This window comes from Oncorhynchus clarkii, chromosome 9 (assembly GCF_045791955.1).
Source record: "Oncorhynchus clarkii lewisi isolate Uvic-CL-2024 chromosome 9, UVic_Ocla_1.0, whole genome shotgun sequence".
In the NCBI taxonomy this organism is placed as follows: Eukaryota; Metazoa; Chordata; class Actinopteri; order Salmoniformes; family Salmonidae; genus Oncorhynchus; species Oncorhynchus clarkii.
In genome coordinates this window covers 59,421,525-59,441,737 of record NC_092155.1, presented here as the reverse complement: position 1 = coordinate 59,441,737, position 20,213 = coordinate 59,421,525, and the positions used below count along the sequence as shown (strand labels likewise).

At 41.4% G+C, this 20,213-nt stretch overlaps 1 protein-coding gene across 3 annotated transcripts; it reads left to right on the top strand.

Annotated features, from left to right (window-relative positions):
- The first annotated feature begins 1,281 nt into the window (after positions 1 to 1,281).
- LOC139416647 (LEM domain containing 1) lies at positions 1,282 to 19,929 on the top strand. 3 transcript variants are annotated; one of them, XM_071165576.1, is made up of 9 exons: positions 1,282 to 1,447; positions 11,039 to 11,141; positions 11,236 to 11,358; positions 14,233 to 14,297; positions 17,910 to 18,002; positions 18,129 to 18,224; positions 18,395 to 18,484; positions 18,964 to 19,028; positions 19,339 to 19,929. In XM_071165576.1, exons 1-9 carry the CDS (start codon positions 1,376 to 1,378, stop codon positions 19,616 to 19,618), a joined length of 987 nt encoding a protein of 328 aa, XP_071021677.1. In that variant the 5' UTR covers positions 1,282 to 1,375; the 3' UTR covers positions 19,619 to 19,929. The 3 variants fall into 3 exon arrangements, with proteins under 3 accessions (XP_071021677.1, XP_071021674.1, XP_071021675.1); XM_071165573.1 differs by lacking the exon at positions 1,282 to 1,447 and adding an exon at positions 3,686 to 4,077; XM_071165574.1 differs by lacking the exons at positions 1,282 to 1,447; positions 18,395 to 18,484 and adding an exon at positions 3,686 to 4,077.
- The last annotated feature ends 284 nt before the right edge of the window (positions 19,930 to 20,213 follow it).

Below are 20,213 nucleotides of genomic sequence, written 5' to 3'. Positions count from 1 at the left end.
CCGAGGAATCAGTTAGAAAAATAAAAGAATAATGAGATACTATAATTTATTTCCTCCGAGGCCTTGAAGACTACCATTTCAGTTTCTTTGGTCAATTATTCAAAGGGATATGAGTTTTAAATCCTGACCAGTGCCTCCCTGCAACCTGCCCTTGTTATAATTACTATTTTTCCAGCTTTTGATATTAAAATAATGTGTCTCAACATTGCTGCATAACATTTTGGAGGCTAATAAACAAAAGAAGCACATTGGGACTATTCCGAAGTTTGTTGTTTTCCCTGATCATTTAGTCACGCCTGTGTTCTATGGCTTTCTATTCCTATGTGATTTCTCTCTGGTATGTCATGTAGGGTTTAAAGCCATTGTGTACAGAGTGGAAACGCAACCAGGGTACCAACTATTCTAAACATAGACCATGAGGAAGGAATATAATTTTGCCTTTATCACTTGCATATAGTCATAGTCTCTTTAATTATTGTACATCTATTATTTATTGATTCATAGGGCGGCGCACAATTGGCCCAGCGTTGTCCGGATTAGTGGAGGGTTTGGCCGGGGGTAGGCCATCATTGTAAAATAAGAATTTGTTCTTAACTGACTAGTTAAATAAAGGTTAAATAAAATAAAAAATAACCATAGATATCACAAAATCTGGTCTCCAAATCAACAGGAGGAGCTTCATATAACATTTTAAATAGCCAAATAATATTTTTTGTCAAAGAATTAATCAAAATCAGCTGTCCATCATTTAGTGATAGCCTAAAGCATAAACACCTTCTATCCTTTGTGTTGGAGATAGGATGTAGTATCCTGTCTGATCCTTATCCTCCCTCCAGCTGCTCAGTCCCCTATCTGCCCAGATGTCTAGAGCACGGTTTAAAAACCTGGCATTCCTCCCTGCCTGGAGGAAATGCAATGAGGTTGGTACTCTATCACTGTCTATGTCCACATGCCAGGAAATCTGCCTCAGTCACCTTGTTTGGCATGTATATCCTTTTGAAACAGCTGTTATACACACATAATCCCACTTTTCAAGGAGTAAATAAAACCTGTCTCTGAGAAAACTGCCAGGAGGATGGGAATGGCTGCTGTAGCCACTGTGTGTAATAATGTAAGACAATTGTACAAAACGAGGACCCAAGCCTGCCACTGTGATCTCATGGGAAACAAACCAAACCCAGACAAATAGCTTACATATAGGTAGGCAAACTGGTAATAGGATATTTGTTACTCAGGTCCTATACTACAGGGCATAGCTTAGGCCTACCTTTCGAAACCGGTAAACCAATAAGCATCTTCTTTTCTTCTGCAAGCATGACTGTATGCTCAAACTTCCACATTCTGTCTATGTCTTGCGTTCTTTATGCCAGCCTAAATGACAGAAGACGACAGGAAAAATGGAAAACTAAGGAGGGTCCGGAGGATATGGAAAACGACTGGGCCAGAGGTAGGTTATGTCACCTGTGGACCTCCTCATAGGTACTGTATGGGCATGTTTAGGTTTATCCTGAGAATGAAACATATATAACATATACTCACACATTATATATATACAGATACATACATACACACACACAAATATATACACACACACACACAGTGGCTATGTATGTATATATGTACACACACACACACACATATATATATACACACATACAGTTGAAGTCGAAAGTTTACATACACTTAGGTTGGAGTCATTAAAACTAGTTTTTCAACCACTCCACAAATTTCATGTTAACAAACTATAGTTTTGACAAGTTGGTTAGGACATCTACTTTGTGCATGACACAAGTCATTTTTCCAACAATTGTTTACAAATAGATTATTTCACTTGTAATTCACTGTATCACAATTCCAGTGGGTCAGAAGTTTACATACACTAAATTGACTGTGCCTTTAAACAGAAAATTATGTCATGGCTTTAGAAGCTTCTGATAGGCTAACTGACATCAGTTGAGTCAATTGGAGGTGTACCTGTGGATGTATTTCAAGGCCTACCTTCAAACTCAGTGTCTCTTTGCTTGACATCATGGGAAAGTCAGAAGAAATCAGCCATGACCTCAGAAAAAATTGTAGACCTCCACAAGTCTGGTTCATCCTTGTGAGCAATTTCCAAACGCCTGAAGGCACCACCTTCATCTGTACAAACAATAGTACGCAAGTATAAACACCATGGGACCACGCCATCATACCGCTCAGGAAGAAGTCTCCTAGAGATGAACGTACTTTGGTGCGAAAAGTGCAAATCAATCCCAGAACAACAGCAAAGGACCTTGTGAAGATGCTGGAGGAAACGGGTACAAAAGCATCTAGATCCTCTGTAAAACGAGTCCTATATTGACATAACCTGAAAGGCCGCCATAAAAAAGCCAGACTACGGTTCGCAACTGCACATGGGGACAAAGATCGTACTTTTTGGAGAAATGTCCTCTGGTTTGATGAAACATAAATAGAACTGTTTGGCCTTAATGACCATTGTTATGTTTGGAGGAAAAAGGGGAATGCTTGCAAGCTGAAGAACCCCATCCCAACCGTGAAGCACGGGCGTGGCAGCATCATGTTGTGAGGGTGCTTTGCTGCAGGAGGGACTGGTGCACTTCACAAAATAGATGGCATCATGAGAGAAGGACAATTATGTGGATATATTGAAGCAACATCTCAAGACATCAGTCAGAAAGGTAAAGCTTGGTCCCAACTGGGTCTTCCAAATCGACAATGACCCCAAGCATACTTCCAAAGTTGTGGCAAAATGGCTTAAGGACAACAAAGTCAAGCTTATTAGAGTGGCCATCACAAAGCCCTGACCTCAATCCTATAGAAAATGTGTGGGCAGAACTGAAAAAGCGTGTGTGAGCAAGGAGGCCTAAAAATCAGACTCAGTTACACCAGCTCTGTCAGGAGGAATGGGCCAAAATTCACCCAACTTATTGTGGGAAGCTTGTGGAAGGCTACCCGAAACGTTTGACCCAAGTGAAACAATTTTAAAGGCAGTGCTACCAAATACTAATTGAGTGTATGTAAACTTCTGACCTACTGGGAATGTGATGACAGAAATAAAAACTGAAATAATTCATTCTCTCTAATTTTCTTCTGACATTTCACATTCTTAAAATAAAGTGGTGATCCTAATTTACCTAAAACAGGGAATTTATACTAGTCTTAAATGTCGTGAATTGTGAAAAATTACTTTAAATGTATTTGGCTAAGGTGTAGGTGAACTTCCGACTTTAACTGTAATATATATATATATATATATATATATATGACAAACCTGGTAAAGTAGAAAAATGTACCTGTATCCCCAAATGATGCCCCAGCCAGCCTCACATGTAAATGTACTTCGTCAAAGTGACATTTGTAAACGCAAACAAGTGTGATTTGAAAAAGCATTTAATCAAGAAGCAACACAAGTCATTCGGCGCCAAATCAGAGAAACAGCCGACAACCGTGCCTTCACTGCAGTACCAGCCAAACAAAGGTAACTATTTTAAGGTTACAAGCGCTAAATAATGCATAAAAACGGTATCAACAACTAATGTCAGTTAATACTATTAAAGTGAAATGCTACTGACGTAGCGAAGGAATCATGACTAGTCTGACTCAATTAGCTTAGTTAGCTAACTTACTGTAGCTCCTACAGTTGCAGCTGCTTGCTTGACTGTGTTGGCTGGCAAATCAAGTAACTCGTGCCCTCTGCCCTCTTCCAGGCAGCACCTGTTTCTCCGGCTGGGTGACGCCGTAGCTAGCTAGTAACGATTGCTGGTTCATTGGCATTGGACCGTCTCTTTACTTCAATAGCTAGCTTGCTAAACAAGTTGGCATATTGCTTGCTTTGGTGTATTGGTCGGCCCCTGGACGCGTGACATGCCCGTGTTTGTAGAAGACCCCGCTCAGTTCTCCAAGCCGAGACTGAAGTCGGAGTTAATAGCCCACAACGTCACCCTGCCTGCGGTGGAGAGCAAGAAGCAAGTTTATGTGGAACTATATTTGAAACATATCGTTCAGAAAAGTGCTGCAGATTTCTCTAGTGATGAGGAAGATGACGATGTTGTGGAAGTACAGGACAGTCAGGACTTTGTAAGTAGAGCTATCATGTCAATCGGATGGCAAGTTAATTATTTTGTATCAAGTAGCTCGAGTGAAACGCTTTATAACGTATACTAGTTCCAAGCCAACATATGTGGTCTGATCTAGATAAATTGAGCTTTCTATACCCAGTCCTCCCAATCTATTTGGGAATAGGAATCGATCTCATATAAACTCTGATCATAAGTAATTTATGCGGTTTTATCAGCATCCAGGATTAGACCCACCCGTTGTATAATATTTTGTGTTCCTCCCTTATTCAGTCATTTGCTCACTAGGGAACGTTCAAATGGTTTTAGCTTAGCAGAGGTAGTCAACTATAAACTAATGCTATACTTTACTTTATACTATACTAACATTTAGCATACAATGTTTACTATGTCTACGGGGGTCAGATTTTCTGGTAAACTAAGTTAAACATGTTCTTGATACTGTCCCAGGGTGACTGCCTAATAGTAAAGGGAGGACACAAGGTTGCATGCAGCTGTTGTAACCCCATATCAACTAATACTCTGCAAGGTCAGCTATATACTCGGCCTGGCTGGCTGGTCTGCAGAGGGGGGCAGGGAGGGGCCCATGAAGGGGGGGTCTTGCAGAACTGGGTCAACAATGCCATGCCATCATTCAGTGTGGTTTCACACTTAACTAGAGCTTTCAACAAGAATTAGGTTTTTGGTCTTAATTTAAGGTTAGGCATAAGGTTAGCAGTGTGTTGAAGGTTAGATTTCAAATCAGATTTTAAGAAGATACATTGTAGAAATAGGCACCATCGAGAGCACTGGTTGCATCACCGCCTGGTATGGCAACAGCTCGGCATCCGACTGTAAGGCGCTACTGGGGGTAGTGCTTACTGTAGTGGTGCTCGGGGCAGCTGTTTGTTCACCGGCCGCAATTTCTAATAACCCATCCGCAACCGCACGACTAAATGTGATAAAGTGAAAATCTGAGGCCCACACCCAACCCGCAAATATAGAAAATGCGCTATAGGCTACAGTCAAAGATGGCAGAATTATTTTTTTGACAGAGGGTGCAGGATTTTGTTTTGCCCAATTTAGATATGTTTCTGCTTATAATTTACAACATGTTGGTAGGCTATTTGTTAGTCAACTTGTCTATAATGAGATACTTGTAGCTTTTCTTTTGTCATTTATATGTTGCCCTTGACGACTAAATATACCATTACACAAAAGAACAATGTAATAGATCGATAGAATGAATTCTTCAATCTATAGTAGTTGACATCGGTAAAGTCTTCTCTGTCATCTTTTGCGGAGCAAAGACGTTTATCGACTGGGATGAAAATACAATAAAGCAATGCATATTTTACGTGGTTGAAATACTATCAACTTTTATTATGCTTTTATGATGAAGACAGCACCTCTACGATCGTATCTAACTGAGCATTGCATTCTCTCAAGATGCAGAAAGAAATCAATCATATTTCTCCACTCCTGTTTCCAAATCCCAATTTTGCCGACATTTGGTGTATTATTTTACTGCAAGAAATGCTTAATTTTGCAGGAGTTATTATTAATTATAAACTGTGTGCTACCAGTCCTGAATGCTGATTGGCTGACAGCCGTGGTATATCAGACCATATACCACAGGTATGACGAAACATATTATTTTTACTGCTCTAATTACGTTGGTAACCAGTAGCAATAAGGCACCTCTGGGGTTCGTGGTATATGGCCAATATATCACGGCTAAGGGCTGTGTCCAGGCAGAATAGCCCTTAGCTGTGGTATATTGGCCATATACCACACCCCCTCGTGCCATATTGCTTAAGACTATAGCCCAATTTGCACAGGACTAGTTTTTACTAGAGAACGTTGGTTATGTATTTATTACCCCAGAATATCCGTTATTCCTGAGGACAATTCAGACGGGATATGCCCCCTGTAATTATTGTTTTTTAAATGGACCGTTTTGACCGAATCCTGGAGGTTTGTTTTTCTAGGTGTGAAGATATTTCAACAAGTCCAGGCGATAACAGGATACACTGATAACTCGAGCTTGGTTCCCTAGTTTCTAAACCATACCAAACCATCTTTATTATAGTGTCGCCATAATATTTGAATTGAGGAAGTGCGATCATAATCATTAGGATATTTTACCGATCCGCAGTAGAAGACTTCCAAAATGCCCCCCAGCCTTCAGATGTGTTTAACAGTTAACTTGCACTTGATATGCGTTTTTAGGCTATGGATGAGAAAGTGAACTTGTTCCAAACGTGTAGCTCATTTGTGCTGCTTTGTGATCTATTAACAGCAAGGGTTGCATTAAACAGGCGCAATATTTTTTTTATGATGCATTTGGCCATGTTCAATTAATTCGCACAAAACATATAAACAAAAGCATTCACTGTGAAAGTTGTTACGTGTAGGCCATTCATATATAGGCTATGCGTAAGCACAATTTATCCACTCAGGTCTTGTTTTCTTGCTCAAACCGTGAGCAACACCTGTAAAACTCAGACATTTTCTCTCAAAACACAGGGATGTCGATTCACACTGGACTACTATTATTAACAGTAGGTTATTCTGGTTAGTCGTCCAGATTTCAGTTTTCATTTAACCCATCTAAACAGTAGGTTACAGTTCCCCTGACATGCCATTGGCCTATTTGAAGTCCTGTCTTGTGACTGTCAAATTTGTAAAGCACCTCCCAATCATCACATAAAAATATATTTTTTACATTCAAACAGCTCTCCTGTGAAGTTGTGACTTGTGACCTACGCTTAGTTTCCTGAATCGGATCACATAACATAGCCGACATTACTATCATTCTCTTTTACCAATTCACCAAATCTTTTCCTAACATTACTTGTCTGGCCCTCCCTTCTCTTTATTTTCAACTCTCCTTTCGCAGCATTTATCTTATTATTTTGCCTCCGGGGATTGATGTAAACTTTTTCTGCCCATTCCCAAAAGCATAATTTGGGGATTGGCTGTGTCGGCAATTTGGCACGCATACAGTTAAGCCCTAAAGTTTAGGGTTATGCACTAATTCCAGATAGCCTAAGATAATGAAAGAAAAACCTCAATGTACATTATGTAAATTGCACAATAATTATACATTTTCTGTTTTTTTAAAGGTTTTGTTTCTCTTTATTCCACCTGCCCGCCACCCACCCGCCCTACAGCCACACAATATTTAATGACCCTAAACCCAGCCTGCGGGGACTGGCGGGTTATGAGTCAACCCGGGCATCACTATCATACAGCCTAGTACGGCCAAGCTTCCTGTCATCCAGGACCTCTATACTAGGTGTGTCAGAGGAAGTCCCAAAAAATTGTCGGACTCCAGCCACCCGAATCATAGCCTGTTCTCTCTGCTACCGCATGGCAGGTGGTACCGGAGTGTCAAGTGTAGGTCGAAAAGGCTCCTTAACAGCTTCTACCCCCAAGCCATAAATCTGCTGAACAACTAATCAAATGGATAACTGGACTATTTGCATTGACCCCCCCCCCCCCCCCCCCCCTCCCCGCTGCTGTTTATTATCTATACATAGTCACTTTACTCTTACCTACATGTACATATAACCTGTACCCCATTCACATTGACTTGGATATAGCCTCATTATTGCTATTTTATTGTGTTACTTTTTTTGTTTATTTAGTAAATATTTTCTTAACTGCATTGTTGGATAAGGGCTTGTAAGTAAGCATTTCACGGTAACCTGTTGTTTTCAGCGCATTTGACAAATCCGATTTGATTTGGTTTAGCTGTAATGGTGACTTTGGCTCTGATAACTAGCGACACCCGGGGTTGTGTTCTCAGATGTCTTCTCAGCTGCTTTCTCTGGTCGAACACATGCTTGATGCTTTCAAAGGCTGCTGCTGCTGTACCGGATTGTCGTCTTTGCAACTTACAGCACAGTCAGCTAGTCTGCTAGTCTGTCAATGAATATATATGATCACTGAAGTATTTTTCAATAAATGCTAGAACCAAGCATTATGCATATGTTGAATTGTAGACAAAACAGGGTGTCTTCGATAGAAGCTTTAACCGCTGTTTTTGATTTATTTATTTATTTTACCTTTATTTAACCAGGTAGGCAAGTTGAGAACAAGTTCTCATTTACAATTGCGACCTGGCCAAGATAAAGCAAAGCAGTTCGACAGATACAACGACACAGAGTTACACATGGAGTAAAACAAACATACAGTCAATAATACAGTATAAACAAGTCTATATACAATGTGAGCAAATGAGGTGAGAAGGGAGGTAAAGGCAAAAAAGGCCATGGTGGCAAGGTAAATACAATATAGCAAGTAAAACACTGGAATGGTAGTTTTGCAATGGAAGAATGTGCAAAGTAGAAATAAAAATAATGGGGTGCAAAGGAGCAAAATAAATAAATAAATTAAATACAGTTGGGAAAGAGGTAGTTGTTTGGGCTAAATTATAGGTGGGCTATGTACAGGTGCAGTAATCTGTGAGCTGCTCTGACAGTTGGTGCTTAAAGCTAGTGAGGGAGATAAGTGTTTCCAGTTTCAGAGATTTTTGTAGTTCGTTCCAATCATTGGCAGCAGAGAACTGGAAAGAGAGGCGGCCAAAGAAAGAATTGGTTTTGGGGGTGACTAGAGAGATATACCTGCTGGAGCGTGTGCTACAGGTGGGAGATGCTATGATGCTATGGTGACCAGCCAGCTGAGATAAGGGGGGACTTTACCTAGCAGTGTCTTGTAGATGACATGGAGCCAGTGGGTTTGGCGACGAGTATGAAGCGAGGGCCAGCCAACGAGAGCGTACAGGTCGCAATGGTGGGTAGTATATGGGGCTTTGGTGACAAAAAACAGATTGCACTGTGATAGACTGCATCCAATTTGTTGAGTAGGGTATTGGAGGCTATTTTGTAAATGACATCGCCAAAGTCGAGGATTGGTAGGATGGTCAGTTTTACAAGGGTATGTTTGGCAGCATGAGTGAAGGATGCTTTGTTGCGAAATAGGAAGCCAATTCTAGATTTAACTTTGGATTGGAGATGTTTGATATGGGTCTGGAAGGAGAGTTTACAGTCTAACCAGACACCTAAGTATTTGTAGTTGTCCACGTATTCTAAGTCAGAGCCGTCCAGAGTAGTGATGTTGGACAGGCGGGTAGGTGCAGGTAGCGATCGGTTGAAGAGCATGCATTTAGTTTTACTTGTATTTAAGAGCAGTTGGAGGCCACGGAAGGAGAGTTGTATGGCAAATGTTAAACCACTTTGTACAACTTCTGCTGTAACAGCTAGTTTATCATGATGTTTGATTCAGCATTAAATTATCATTATAGTAGACATGATACATACACTGCTCAAAAAATAAAGGGAACACTAAAATAACACATCCTAGATCTGAATGAATTAAATATTCTTATTAAATACCTTTTTCTTTACATAATTTTTGTGTGAGCACATTTAACTATCAATGGAAATCAAATTTTATCAACCCATGGAGGTCTGAATTTGGAGTCACACTCAAAATGAAAGTGGAAAACCACACTACAGGCTGATCCAACTTTGATGTAATGTCCTTAAAACAAGTCAAAATGAGGCTCAGTGGTGTGTGTGGCCTCCACGTGCCTGTAAGACCTCCCTACAACGCCTGGGCATGCTCCTGATGAGGTGGCGGATGGTCTCCTGAGGGATCTCCTCCCAGACCTGGACTAAAGCATCCGCCAACTCCTGGACTGTCTGTGGTGCAACGTGGCGTTGGTGGATGGAGCGAGACATGATGTCTCAGATGTGCTCAATTGGATTCAGGTCTGGGGAACGGGCGGGCCAGTCCATAGCATCAATGCCTGACACACTCCAGCCACAGGGGGTCTAGCATTGTCTTTCATTAGGAGGAACCTAGGGCCAGCATATGGTCTCACAAGGGGTCATCTCTGTACCTAATGGCAGTCAGGCTACCTCTGGCGAGCACATGGATGGCTGTGCGGCCCCCTAAGAAATGCCACCCCACACCATGACTGACCCATCGCCAAACCGGTCATGCTGGAGGATGTTGCAGGCAGCAGAACGTTCTCCACGGTGTCTCCAGACTGTCACGTCTGTCACATGTGCTCAGTGTGAACCTGCTTTCATCTGTGAAGAGCACAGGGCGCCAGTGGCGAATTTGCCAATCTTGGTGTTCTCTGGCAAATGAAAAACGTCCTGAACGGTGTTGGGCTCCAAGCACAACCCCCACCTGTGGACGTCGGGCCCTCATACCACCCTCATGGAGTCTGTTTCTGACCGTTTGAGCAGACACATGCACATTTGTGGCCTGCTGGAGGTCATTTTGCAGGGCTCTGGCAGTGCTCCTCCTGCTCCTCCTTGCACAAAGGCGGAGGTATCGGTCCTGCTGCTGGGTTGTTGCCCTCCTACGGCCTCCTCCACGTCTCCTGATGTACTGGCCTGTCTCCTGGTAGCACCTCCATGCTCTGGACACTACGCTGACAGACATAGCAAACCTTCTTGCCACAGCTCGCATTGATGTGCCATCCTGGATGAGCTGCACTACCTGAGCCACTTGTGTGGGTTGTAGACTCCGTCTCATGCTACCACTAGAGTGAAAGCACCACCAGCATTCAAAAGTGACCAAAACATCAGCCAGGAAGCATAGGAACTGAGAAGTGGTCTGTGGTCACCACTTGCAGAACCACTCCTTTATTGGGGGTGTCTTGCAAATTGCCTATAATTTCCACCTGTTGTCTATTCCATTTGCACAACAACATGTGACATTTATTGTCAATCAGTGTTGCTTCCTAAGTGGACAGTTTGATTTCACAGAAGTGTGATTGACTTGAAGTTACATTGTGTTGTTTAAGTGTTCCCTTTATTTTTTTGAACAGTATATATGTTTCTATTAGTACGATCAACATGACTGTGTTTTACCCTGTCTAGTTTAAGAGACAGTTCTCAGTTATGGTAAAAGTTGTATGATGAAAAGACATTACACATGGTAGTTTCCTGTCCCCACAGGAAGAGGAGAAAGATCCAGAGATGTTAGACCCCAGTGTACTGACAGATGAGGAGCTTAAGACCACACTACTCAAATATGGAGTGGAAGCTGGACCCATTGTAGGTGAGATTATTCCCAGACTACACTGTTTACAGACGGTCTATTTACCTATATTATTATACAATGTATTCTCATCTTATGTTTGTGTGTGTGATAGCCACCACTAGGTCTATATATGAGAGGAAGTTGCAGAGGCTACTAAAACCTGCCCAGCCCAGGCAGAACGGTGGCACAGGGGATGCAGACCAGTACTCAGACAGTGAAGGGGACGAAGAGTCAGGTATGATTATTAAGATGTAACTTTCTAATGTCAACTTTGGGATCAGGGTGAAATGTGTGTGTGTGTATATTAGAGGTCGACTGATTAATCGGAATGGCCGATTTAATTAGGGCCGATTTCAAGTTTTCATAACAATCGGAAATCGGTATTTTTGGACGCCAATTTTGCCGATTTAAAAAAATAAAAATAATAATATATATTTTTTACAACTTTATTTAACTAGGCAAGTCAGTTAACACAATCTTATTTTCAATGACGGCCTAGGAACGGTGGGTTAACTGCCTTGTTCAGGGGCAGAATGACAGATTTTTACCTTGTCAGCTCAGTGATTCAATCTTGCAACCTTACGGTTAACTAGTCCAACGCTCTAACCACCTGCCTCACGAGGAGCCTGCCTGTTACGCGAATGCAGTAAGAAGCCAAGGTAAGTTGCTAGCTAGCATTAAACTTATCTTATAAAAAACAATCAATCAATCATAATCACTAGTTAACTACACATGGTTGATGATATTACTAGTTTATCTAGCGTGTCCTGCATTGCATATAATCAATGCGGTGCGCATTTGCGAAAAAGGACTGTCGTTGCTCCAACGTGCACCTAACCATAAACATCAATGCCTTTCGTAAAATCAATACACAGAAGTATATATTTTTAAACCTGCATATTTAGCTAAAAGAAAGGTTAGCAAGCAATATTAACCAGGTGAAATTGTGTCACTTCTCTTGCGTTCATTGCACGCAGAGTCAGGGTATATGCAACAGTTTGGGCCGCCTGGCTCATTGCGAACTAATTTGCCATTATGACATAACATTGAAGGTTGTGCAATGTAACAGCAATATTTAGACTTAGGGATGGATGCCATCTGTTAGATAAAATAGTATTTCACTGAAAGAATAAACGTTTTGTTTTTGAGATGATAGTTTCCGGATTCAACCATATTAATGACCTAAGGCTTGTATTTCTGTGTTATTATGTTATAATTAATTCTATGATTTGATAGAGCAGTCTGACTGAGCGATGGTAGGCACCAGCAGGCTCGTAAGAATTCATTCAAACAGCACTTTTGTGCATTTTGCCAGCAGCTCTTCCCTGTGCTTTAAGCATTGCGCTGTTTATGACTTCAAGCCTATCAACTCCCGAGATTAGGCTAAGAGTAACCGATGTGAAATGGCTAGCTAGTTAGTGGGGTGAGCGCTAATAGCGTTTCAAACGTCACTCGCTCTGAGACTTGGAGTAGTTGTTCCCCTTGCTCTGCATGGGTAACGCTGCTTCGAGGGTGGCTGTTGTCGATGTGTTCCTGGTTCGAGCCCAGGTAGCGGCGAGGAGAGGGATGGAAGCTTTACTGTTACACTGGCAATACTAAAGTGCCTATAAGAACATCCAACAGTAAAAGGTACAGTGCCTTGCGAAAGTATTCGGCCCCCTTGAACTTTGCGACCTTTTGCCACATTTCAGGCTTCAAACATAAAGATATAAAACTGTATTTTTTTGTGAAGAATCAACAACAAGTGGGACACAATCATGAAGTGGAACGACATTTATTGGATATTTCAAACTTTTTTAACAAATCAAAAACTGAAAAATTGCTGCGTTTCCTTCAACTCATCCCAAACCATCTCAATTAGGTTGAGGTCGGGTGATCTGATGCGGCACTCCTTCCCTGTCCTTCTTGGTCAAATAACCCTTACACAGCCTGGAGGTTTGTTGGGTCATTGTCCTGTTGAAAAACAAATGATAGTCCCACTAAGCGCAAACCAGATGGGATGCCATGCTGGTTAAGTGTGCCTTGAATTCTAAATAAATCACTGACAGTGTCACCAGCAAAGCACCCCCCCACACATCACACCTCTTCATGCTTCACGGTGGGAACCACACATGCGGAGATCATCCGTTCACCTACTCTGCGTCTCACAAAGACATGCGAATGGAACCAAAAATCTCAAATTGGAACTCATCAGACCAAAAGACAGATTTCCACCGGTCTAATGTTCTTTGCTTGTGTTTCTTAGCCCAAGTAAGTATTTTCTTATTGGTGTCCTTTAGTAGTGGTTTCTTTGCTGCAATTCGACCATGAAGGCCTGATTCACGCAATCAACTGTTCAGAGGAGACGTTGACATGTGTCTGTTACTTAATCTAGGAAGCATTTATTTGGGCTGCAATTTCTGAGGCTGGTAACTCTAATGAAATTATCCTCTGCAGCAGAGGTAACTCTGGGTCTTCCATTCATGTGGCGGCCCTCATGAGAGCCAGTTTCATCATAGCACTTGATGGTTTTTGCGACTGCACTTGAAGAAACTTTTTCAAAGTACTTTAACATTTTCAGGATTGACTGACCTTCATGTCTTAAAGTAATGATGGACTGTTGTTTCTCTTTGCTTATTTGAGCTGTTCTTGCCATAATATGGACTTGGTCTTTTACCAAATCTTCTTTATACCACCCCTACCTTGTCACAACTGATTGGCTCAAACGCATTAAGAAGGAAAATAAATCCCACATTTGAACTTTTAACATGGCACACCTGTTAATTGAAATGCATTCCAGGTTACTACCTCATGAAGTTGGTTGAGAGAACGCCAAGAGTGCAAAACTGTCAAGGCAGAGGGTGTCTACCTTGAAGAATATAAAATATGTTTTGATTTGTTTAACACTTTTTTTGGTTCCTACATGATTCCATGTGTTAGTTCATAGTTTTCATGTCTTCACTATTATTCTATAATATAGTAAAATAAATAAAAAACCCTTGAATGAGTAAATGTGTAAACTTTTGACTGGTACTGTATATGTGTGTATATATAAATCAATTGCCATCATACTGTGCTGATATACCAGCAATCAATCTAATCTAATGGGTTTCTGCCTCTGATTTTGCAGTTTCACAACAAGGAAGCCCAGAGACGGTTTCATTAATGGAGGAAAACCTGCACGTTGACATGCGGGTGAGTGCATTCATACTCTGGTTTTCAGAACTGTGCTCAAAGCAAAGATCAGTACCTATGTTAAGCCTCTCATTCCTTTAAGAATAGTAAATGTCCTTTGCAGTTACAGTATGTCATGTTCCTCAAGATATGAAAGGAGAGAACATTGCCTGCAGTGCCATCTGGTGGCAGTAATTGGTATCTCTGGACATGGATCTAATAATGAAAACTCTCTCAATGTAAAGATAAGTTATATTTTAGGAGTGGTTCTCAGCTAAGTTATTCCTTACTTTTAATAGATGGTACCGCAATCATGGAATAATAAAAACACGGAATATCGCTATCATCAGTGTTTTATGCCTTTGTCCAGAATGGTAAATCTGCCTATTCATTATACCACCAGCACCATTATGTATTATTTATTCACAAATCAATGTTTTAAAATGGGTGATGGAATTATTTCATGAGGGTAATGCTTTTGTGTAATGGGATGATAATGGTGCCACCCTGGCAGCTGGTTCGAAGTGATCCGGGCCTCTTTTGAAATCGATCCCGGGAGGAATGCAGGGCATCATGGGAATGTGGCTGAGTTGTCTGCCACAGCAGAGTGGGGGCAGCAGCTCCCCCCCTCACCTGTTACCCCTGGGCATGTGCTGAGCAGAACATCCTCTTGTACTAGGACTGCCCCCATACCACTACACTCACCGAACTTCCTCCCACTGTAACACTTTCATAATGACTTACTTTTTACAGACATTCCTCTTCAGTGGGCATGGGATCTATCCCCTTCTGCTAGCAATTCATTTAATACAGTGCCTTGCGAAAGTATTCGGCCCCCTTGAACTTTGCGACCTTTTGCCACATTTCAGGCTTCAAACATAAAGATATAAAACTGTATTTTTTTGTGAAGAATCAACAACAAGTGGGACACAATCATGAAGTGGAACGACTTTTATTGGATATTTCAAACTTTTTTAACAAATCAAAAACTGAAAAATTGGGCGTGCAAAATTATTCAGCCCCTTTACTTTCAGTGCAGCAAACTCTCTCCAGAAGTTCAGTGAGGATCTCTGAATGATCCAATGTTGACCTAAATGACTAATGATGATAAATACAATCCACCTGTGTGTATTCAAGTCTCCGTATAAATGCACCTGCACTGTGATAGTCTCAGAGGTCCGTTAAAAGCGCAGAGAGCATCATGAAGAACAAGGAACACACCAGGCAGGTCCGAGATACTGTTGTGAAGAGGTTTAAAGCCGGATTTGGATACAAAAAGATTTCCCAAGCTTTAAACATCCCAAGGAGCACTGTGCAAGCGATAATATTGAAATGGAAGGAGTATCAGACCACTGCAAATCTACCAAGACCTGGCCGTTCCTCTAAACTTTCAGCTCATACAAGGAGAAGAATGATCAGAGATGCAGCCAAGAGGCCCATGATCACTCTGGATGAACTGCAGAAATCTACAGCTGAGGTGGGAGACTCTGTCCATAGGACAACAATCAGTCGTATATTGCACAAATCTGGCCTTTATGGAAGAGTGGCAAGAAGAAAGCCATTTCTTAAAGATATCCATAAAAAGTGTTGTTTAAAGTTTGCCACAAGCCACCTGGGAGACACACCAAACATGTGGAAGAAGGTGCTCTGGTTAGATGAAACCAAAATTGAACTTTTTGGCAACAATGCAAAACGTTATGTTTAGCGTAAAAGCAACACAGCTGAACACACCATCCCCACTGTCAAACATGGTGGTGGCAGCATCATGGTTTGGGCCTGCTTTTCTTCAGCAGGGACAGGGAAGATGGTTAAAATTGATGGGAAGATGGATGGAGCCAAATACAGGACCATTCTGGAAGAAAACCTGATGGAGTCTGCAAAAGACCTGAGACTGGGACGGAGATTTGTCTTCCAACAAGACAATGATCCAAAACATAAAGCAAAATCTACAATGGAATGGTTCAAAAATAAACATATCCAGGTGTTAGAATGGCCAAGTCAAAGTCCAGACCTGAATCCAATCGAGAATCTGTGGAAAGAACTGAAAACTGCTGTTCACAAATGCTCTCCATCCAACCTCACTGAGCTCGAGCTGTTTTGCAAGGAGGAATGGGAAAAAAATCCAGTCTCTCGATGTGCAAAACTGATAGTGACTTACAGCTGTAATCGCAGCAAAAGGTGGCGCTACAAAGTCTTAACTTAAGGGGGCTGAATAATTTTGCACGCCCAATTTTTCAGTTTTTGATTTGTTAAAAAAGTTTGAAATATCCAATAAATGCCGTTCCTCTTCATGATTGTGTCCCACTTGTTGTTGATTCTTCACAAAAAAATACAGTTTTATATCTTTATGTTTGAAGCCTGAAATGTGGCAAAAGGTCGCAAAGTTCAAGGGGGCCGAATACTTTCGCAAGGCACTGTATATACTGAATAAAAATATAAACGCAACATGCAACAATTTCAACGATTTTACTGCGTTACAGTTCATATAAGGAAATCAGTCAATTGAAATAAATTCATTCAAATTAAATAAAATGTTCTTTGTCACATGCACCGAATACAACAGGTGAAATACTTACTTACAAGCCTTAAGCCCTTAACCAACAATGCTTTAACACTTATTTTTCTTAAATCTTAAGTTAAAAAAAAAGAAGTAACAATATAATTAAACGTCAGCAGTAAAATAACAATAGCGAGGCTATATACGGGGTACCGGTACAGAGTCAATGTGCAGGGGCACCGGTTAGTCGAGGTAATATGTACATGTAGGTAGAGTTAAAGTGACTATGCATAGATAATAAACAGAGTAATCCTGGGCAGGGGCACAGCCATGGAGGGGCCTGGGAGGGCATAGGCCCACCCACTTGGGAGCCAGCCAATCAGAATGAGTTTTTCCCACAAAAGGGCTTTATTACAGACATAAATACTCCTCAGTTTCATCAGCTGTCCAGGTGGCTGGTTTCAGATGATCCCGCAGGTGAAGAAGCCGGAAGTGGAGGTCCTGGGCTGGTGTGGTTACACGTGGTCTGCGGTTGTGAAGCTGGTTGGACATACTGCCAAATTCTCTAAAACGACAGAGGCGGCTTATGGTAGAGAAATTAACATTCAATTCTCTGGCAATAGCTTTGGTGGACATTCCTGCAGTCAGCATGCCAATTGCACGTCCTTCAACTTGAGACATCTGTGGCATTGTGTTGTGGGACAACTGCACATTTGAGTGGCCATGTATTTCCCCCAGCACAAGGTACACCTGTGTAATGATCATGCTGTTTAATTAGCTTCTTGATATACCATACCAGTCAGGTGGATGGATTATCTTGGCAAAGGAGAAATGCTCACTAACAGGGAAGTAAACAAATTTGTGCACAAAATTTGAGAGAAATAAGATTTTTGTGCATATGGAACATTTCTGGGATATTTAAATTTAGCTCATGAAACATAAAACCAACACTTTACATTTTGCGTTTATATTTTTGTTCAGTATAAAATGTGCATGAGTCTGGGCACCCTTTTCTCACTCCAACGATGGTGCAAGGATTTTGGTGGGTTTTTTTTCACTTATGGAGAGTATCTTCTAAGGGATCAAGCAAGCTATTGGTGTATATTTATTTTTAAGTTCTGTCCTAACCCCTGCAGGTGTCGCCCCAGTCTGTGTCTCTGAGAGGTGGTTGTGATGTTGACTCCTCTTTGTCCTCTAAGAGCTTCAGCATTACTCAAATGGTGGAGGAGGGAAGTTTGTTTTGAACTGATTTTGGTATCTAGTCTTAATGATCATATTTACTATGTAAAATATGCAATTATATCAATCTCCACTGGAGTGATATGCTGTATTTACCTTTTCCTGTGGAACTACAGTTTGAGAGTCGGATCCCTCTCTCCAGTAGTGGACCAGAAATCAAGCGAGGGAACAACAGGAGTAATAATCAAGGACCTTGCCCCAGGCCCTACTGGGTCAGTAGTACTCACAAACAGTTCAATAATCTTATCAGTGACAGGCTGGTGTTGGTGGTTATCGGGTTTCTGTGATTCACTGGGCTGTGGTAAACATTGTGTGGGTGTACAGGGCTGAGAGTGAAACGAGGATGTAACATTTAATTTGTGTGGTTTCTCACCTATTTTAGCAGGAAGTGGCGACGGTGGACAAGTATACGATGACTAACAGATCCCTATTCGTCACCCCTAAGACATCCCTTTTCAAACGGCAAATCAAGGCACATACATTAGCTTGTTTACCCAAGTCTTTTAGATTCTTTTTTTACGCTCTTTCAACAGTTCATATACTTGTGCTTTCAGGTCTACATGCAGATCTGCAGGGCTCATTCTATTACTCTGTTTATAAATTGACTATTAGTATGTGAGTTTAATTGGGTGGGTCTTCATGTATATAACCAAGCCAGTGGTTTAATTAGTGCTCATTCATACCTAAATTAACGTTTTACTGAGAAAAGGTTGATACATTAGTTGACTGTACTTGAGGACTTTAATCTTATGGTCTAGCTAGCACAATAATCACAAGTGTCTTTATCTGACTTTCCTGTTTCCCCCAACTTTTAATGATCTATTTTTGGCATTCCACCTGACCTGTTTTAAGGTGGTGAGGGCAGACACTGGTGTGGACACTTCTCTTCCCTCTCATCTATTTTGATGTGTGTCAGTCTCTGATATGTGCTTCTGTTTGTCTGGTCTTTAGGAGCCAGTCACAGATGTTCTGATGGAGATGTTCCCAGAGACAGAACCCACACCAACTGGTATTGCGTGAGTCCAGTCTCATAAAAATACATTACACAGTAGACTAGATATTAAAGAAGCCTGCAGTCACATCAGCCTTTGTCCAAACCTGGTTAAGCAGTCAGTTGCTACCAGTATTTTAATTGAAAGGTACCCTGTCTGGGTTATTCTGCAATCTATTGGTTCCTTCATATACAGTACTAAAACAGAACACATCAGCCCCAGCAACTCTTTAGGACCAGAGATGGAGAATTCTGGTTTACCTAAGTCTACTATAGGTACATGGAATATAAATATTTGGGCACTTCGATGTTGCTAATTCCCCCCTTTATTCCAGTGCCACCCGTCGGAGGCCTATCAAGGGTGCAGCGGGGCGACCGGTCCAGTTTAAATACCCAGACCTCCCTGCTAGTCCCATGACCCTACAGCGATGGGCAGTGGAGCATCGCCTGGTTCCTCTGTGGGTCCAGATCCTGGTCTTCTTCATCGTGGCCTGTCTCCTCTACCTCATCTATGCTGCCATGGAGGATAGCTTGGCCAATCCCTTTGTGACTCTGCTGGACAACCTCAGCATGGAGACGGAGACTGAGGGGCTGTCCCTCCAGGCTGAACCCTAGGATATTCCTCTGCTCGTTCTCTAGGGAGGCATAATTCCCCTGCTCCTCCTCAATACTCCACACATTGGTTTACAGTTGTTGTGCGGAACATAATTTTGTTACCATCATTCAAAGCCTTATTTATTTATTTTAAATCTCTATATATGGCTCTGGTGTCATTCTCCTTTGGACAATCCTGTTGGTTCGAAAATGTTACGGTGAAACCTACTGTGCTGTTCCAATGCATACAGGATCCGTGCAAGTGCAGAAAACAAATGACTAGGCCTACATTTTTTTAAATAATAAAAACATGTATGAAATTTGTAACTTAATTGAGTGTTTGTATTTAATAAAAGTATGTCTCAGTGACAAATTCATGGAGTTACAGTAGAAGTTACACTGTTGGTTTTGTTTGTGGCCTTGTCATCAAAAACAAGTAAAGTGTTATGTGGAGCTCACCAAAGATGTGGTCAAGACAACATGTCAGGGACTTCAGTGTAATATGAAACATGCAAGTTGTTTTTTGTTGATTTTTCAAGAGTTGCTTATTGTGTAGTTGTCTGAGTTAATTTGAATAAAGAGCATTTGACATGTTCCGTCTAAAACAAGTGCTACA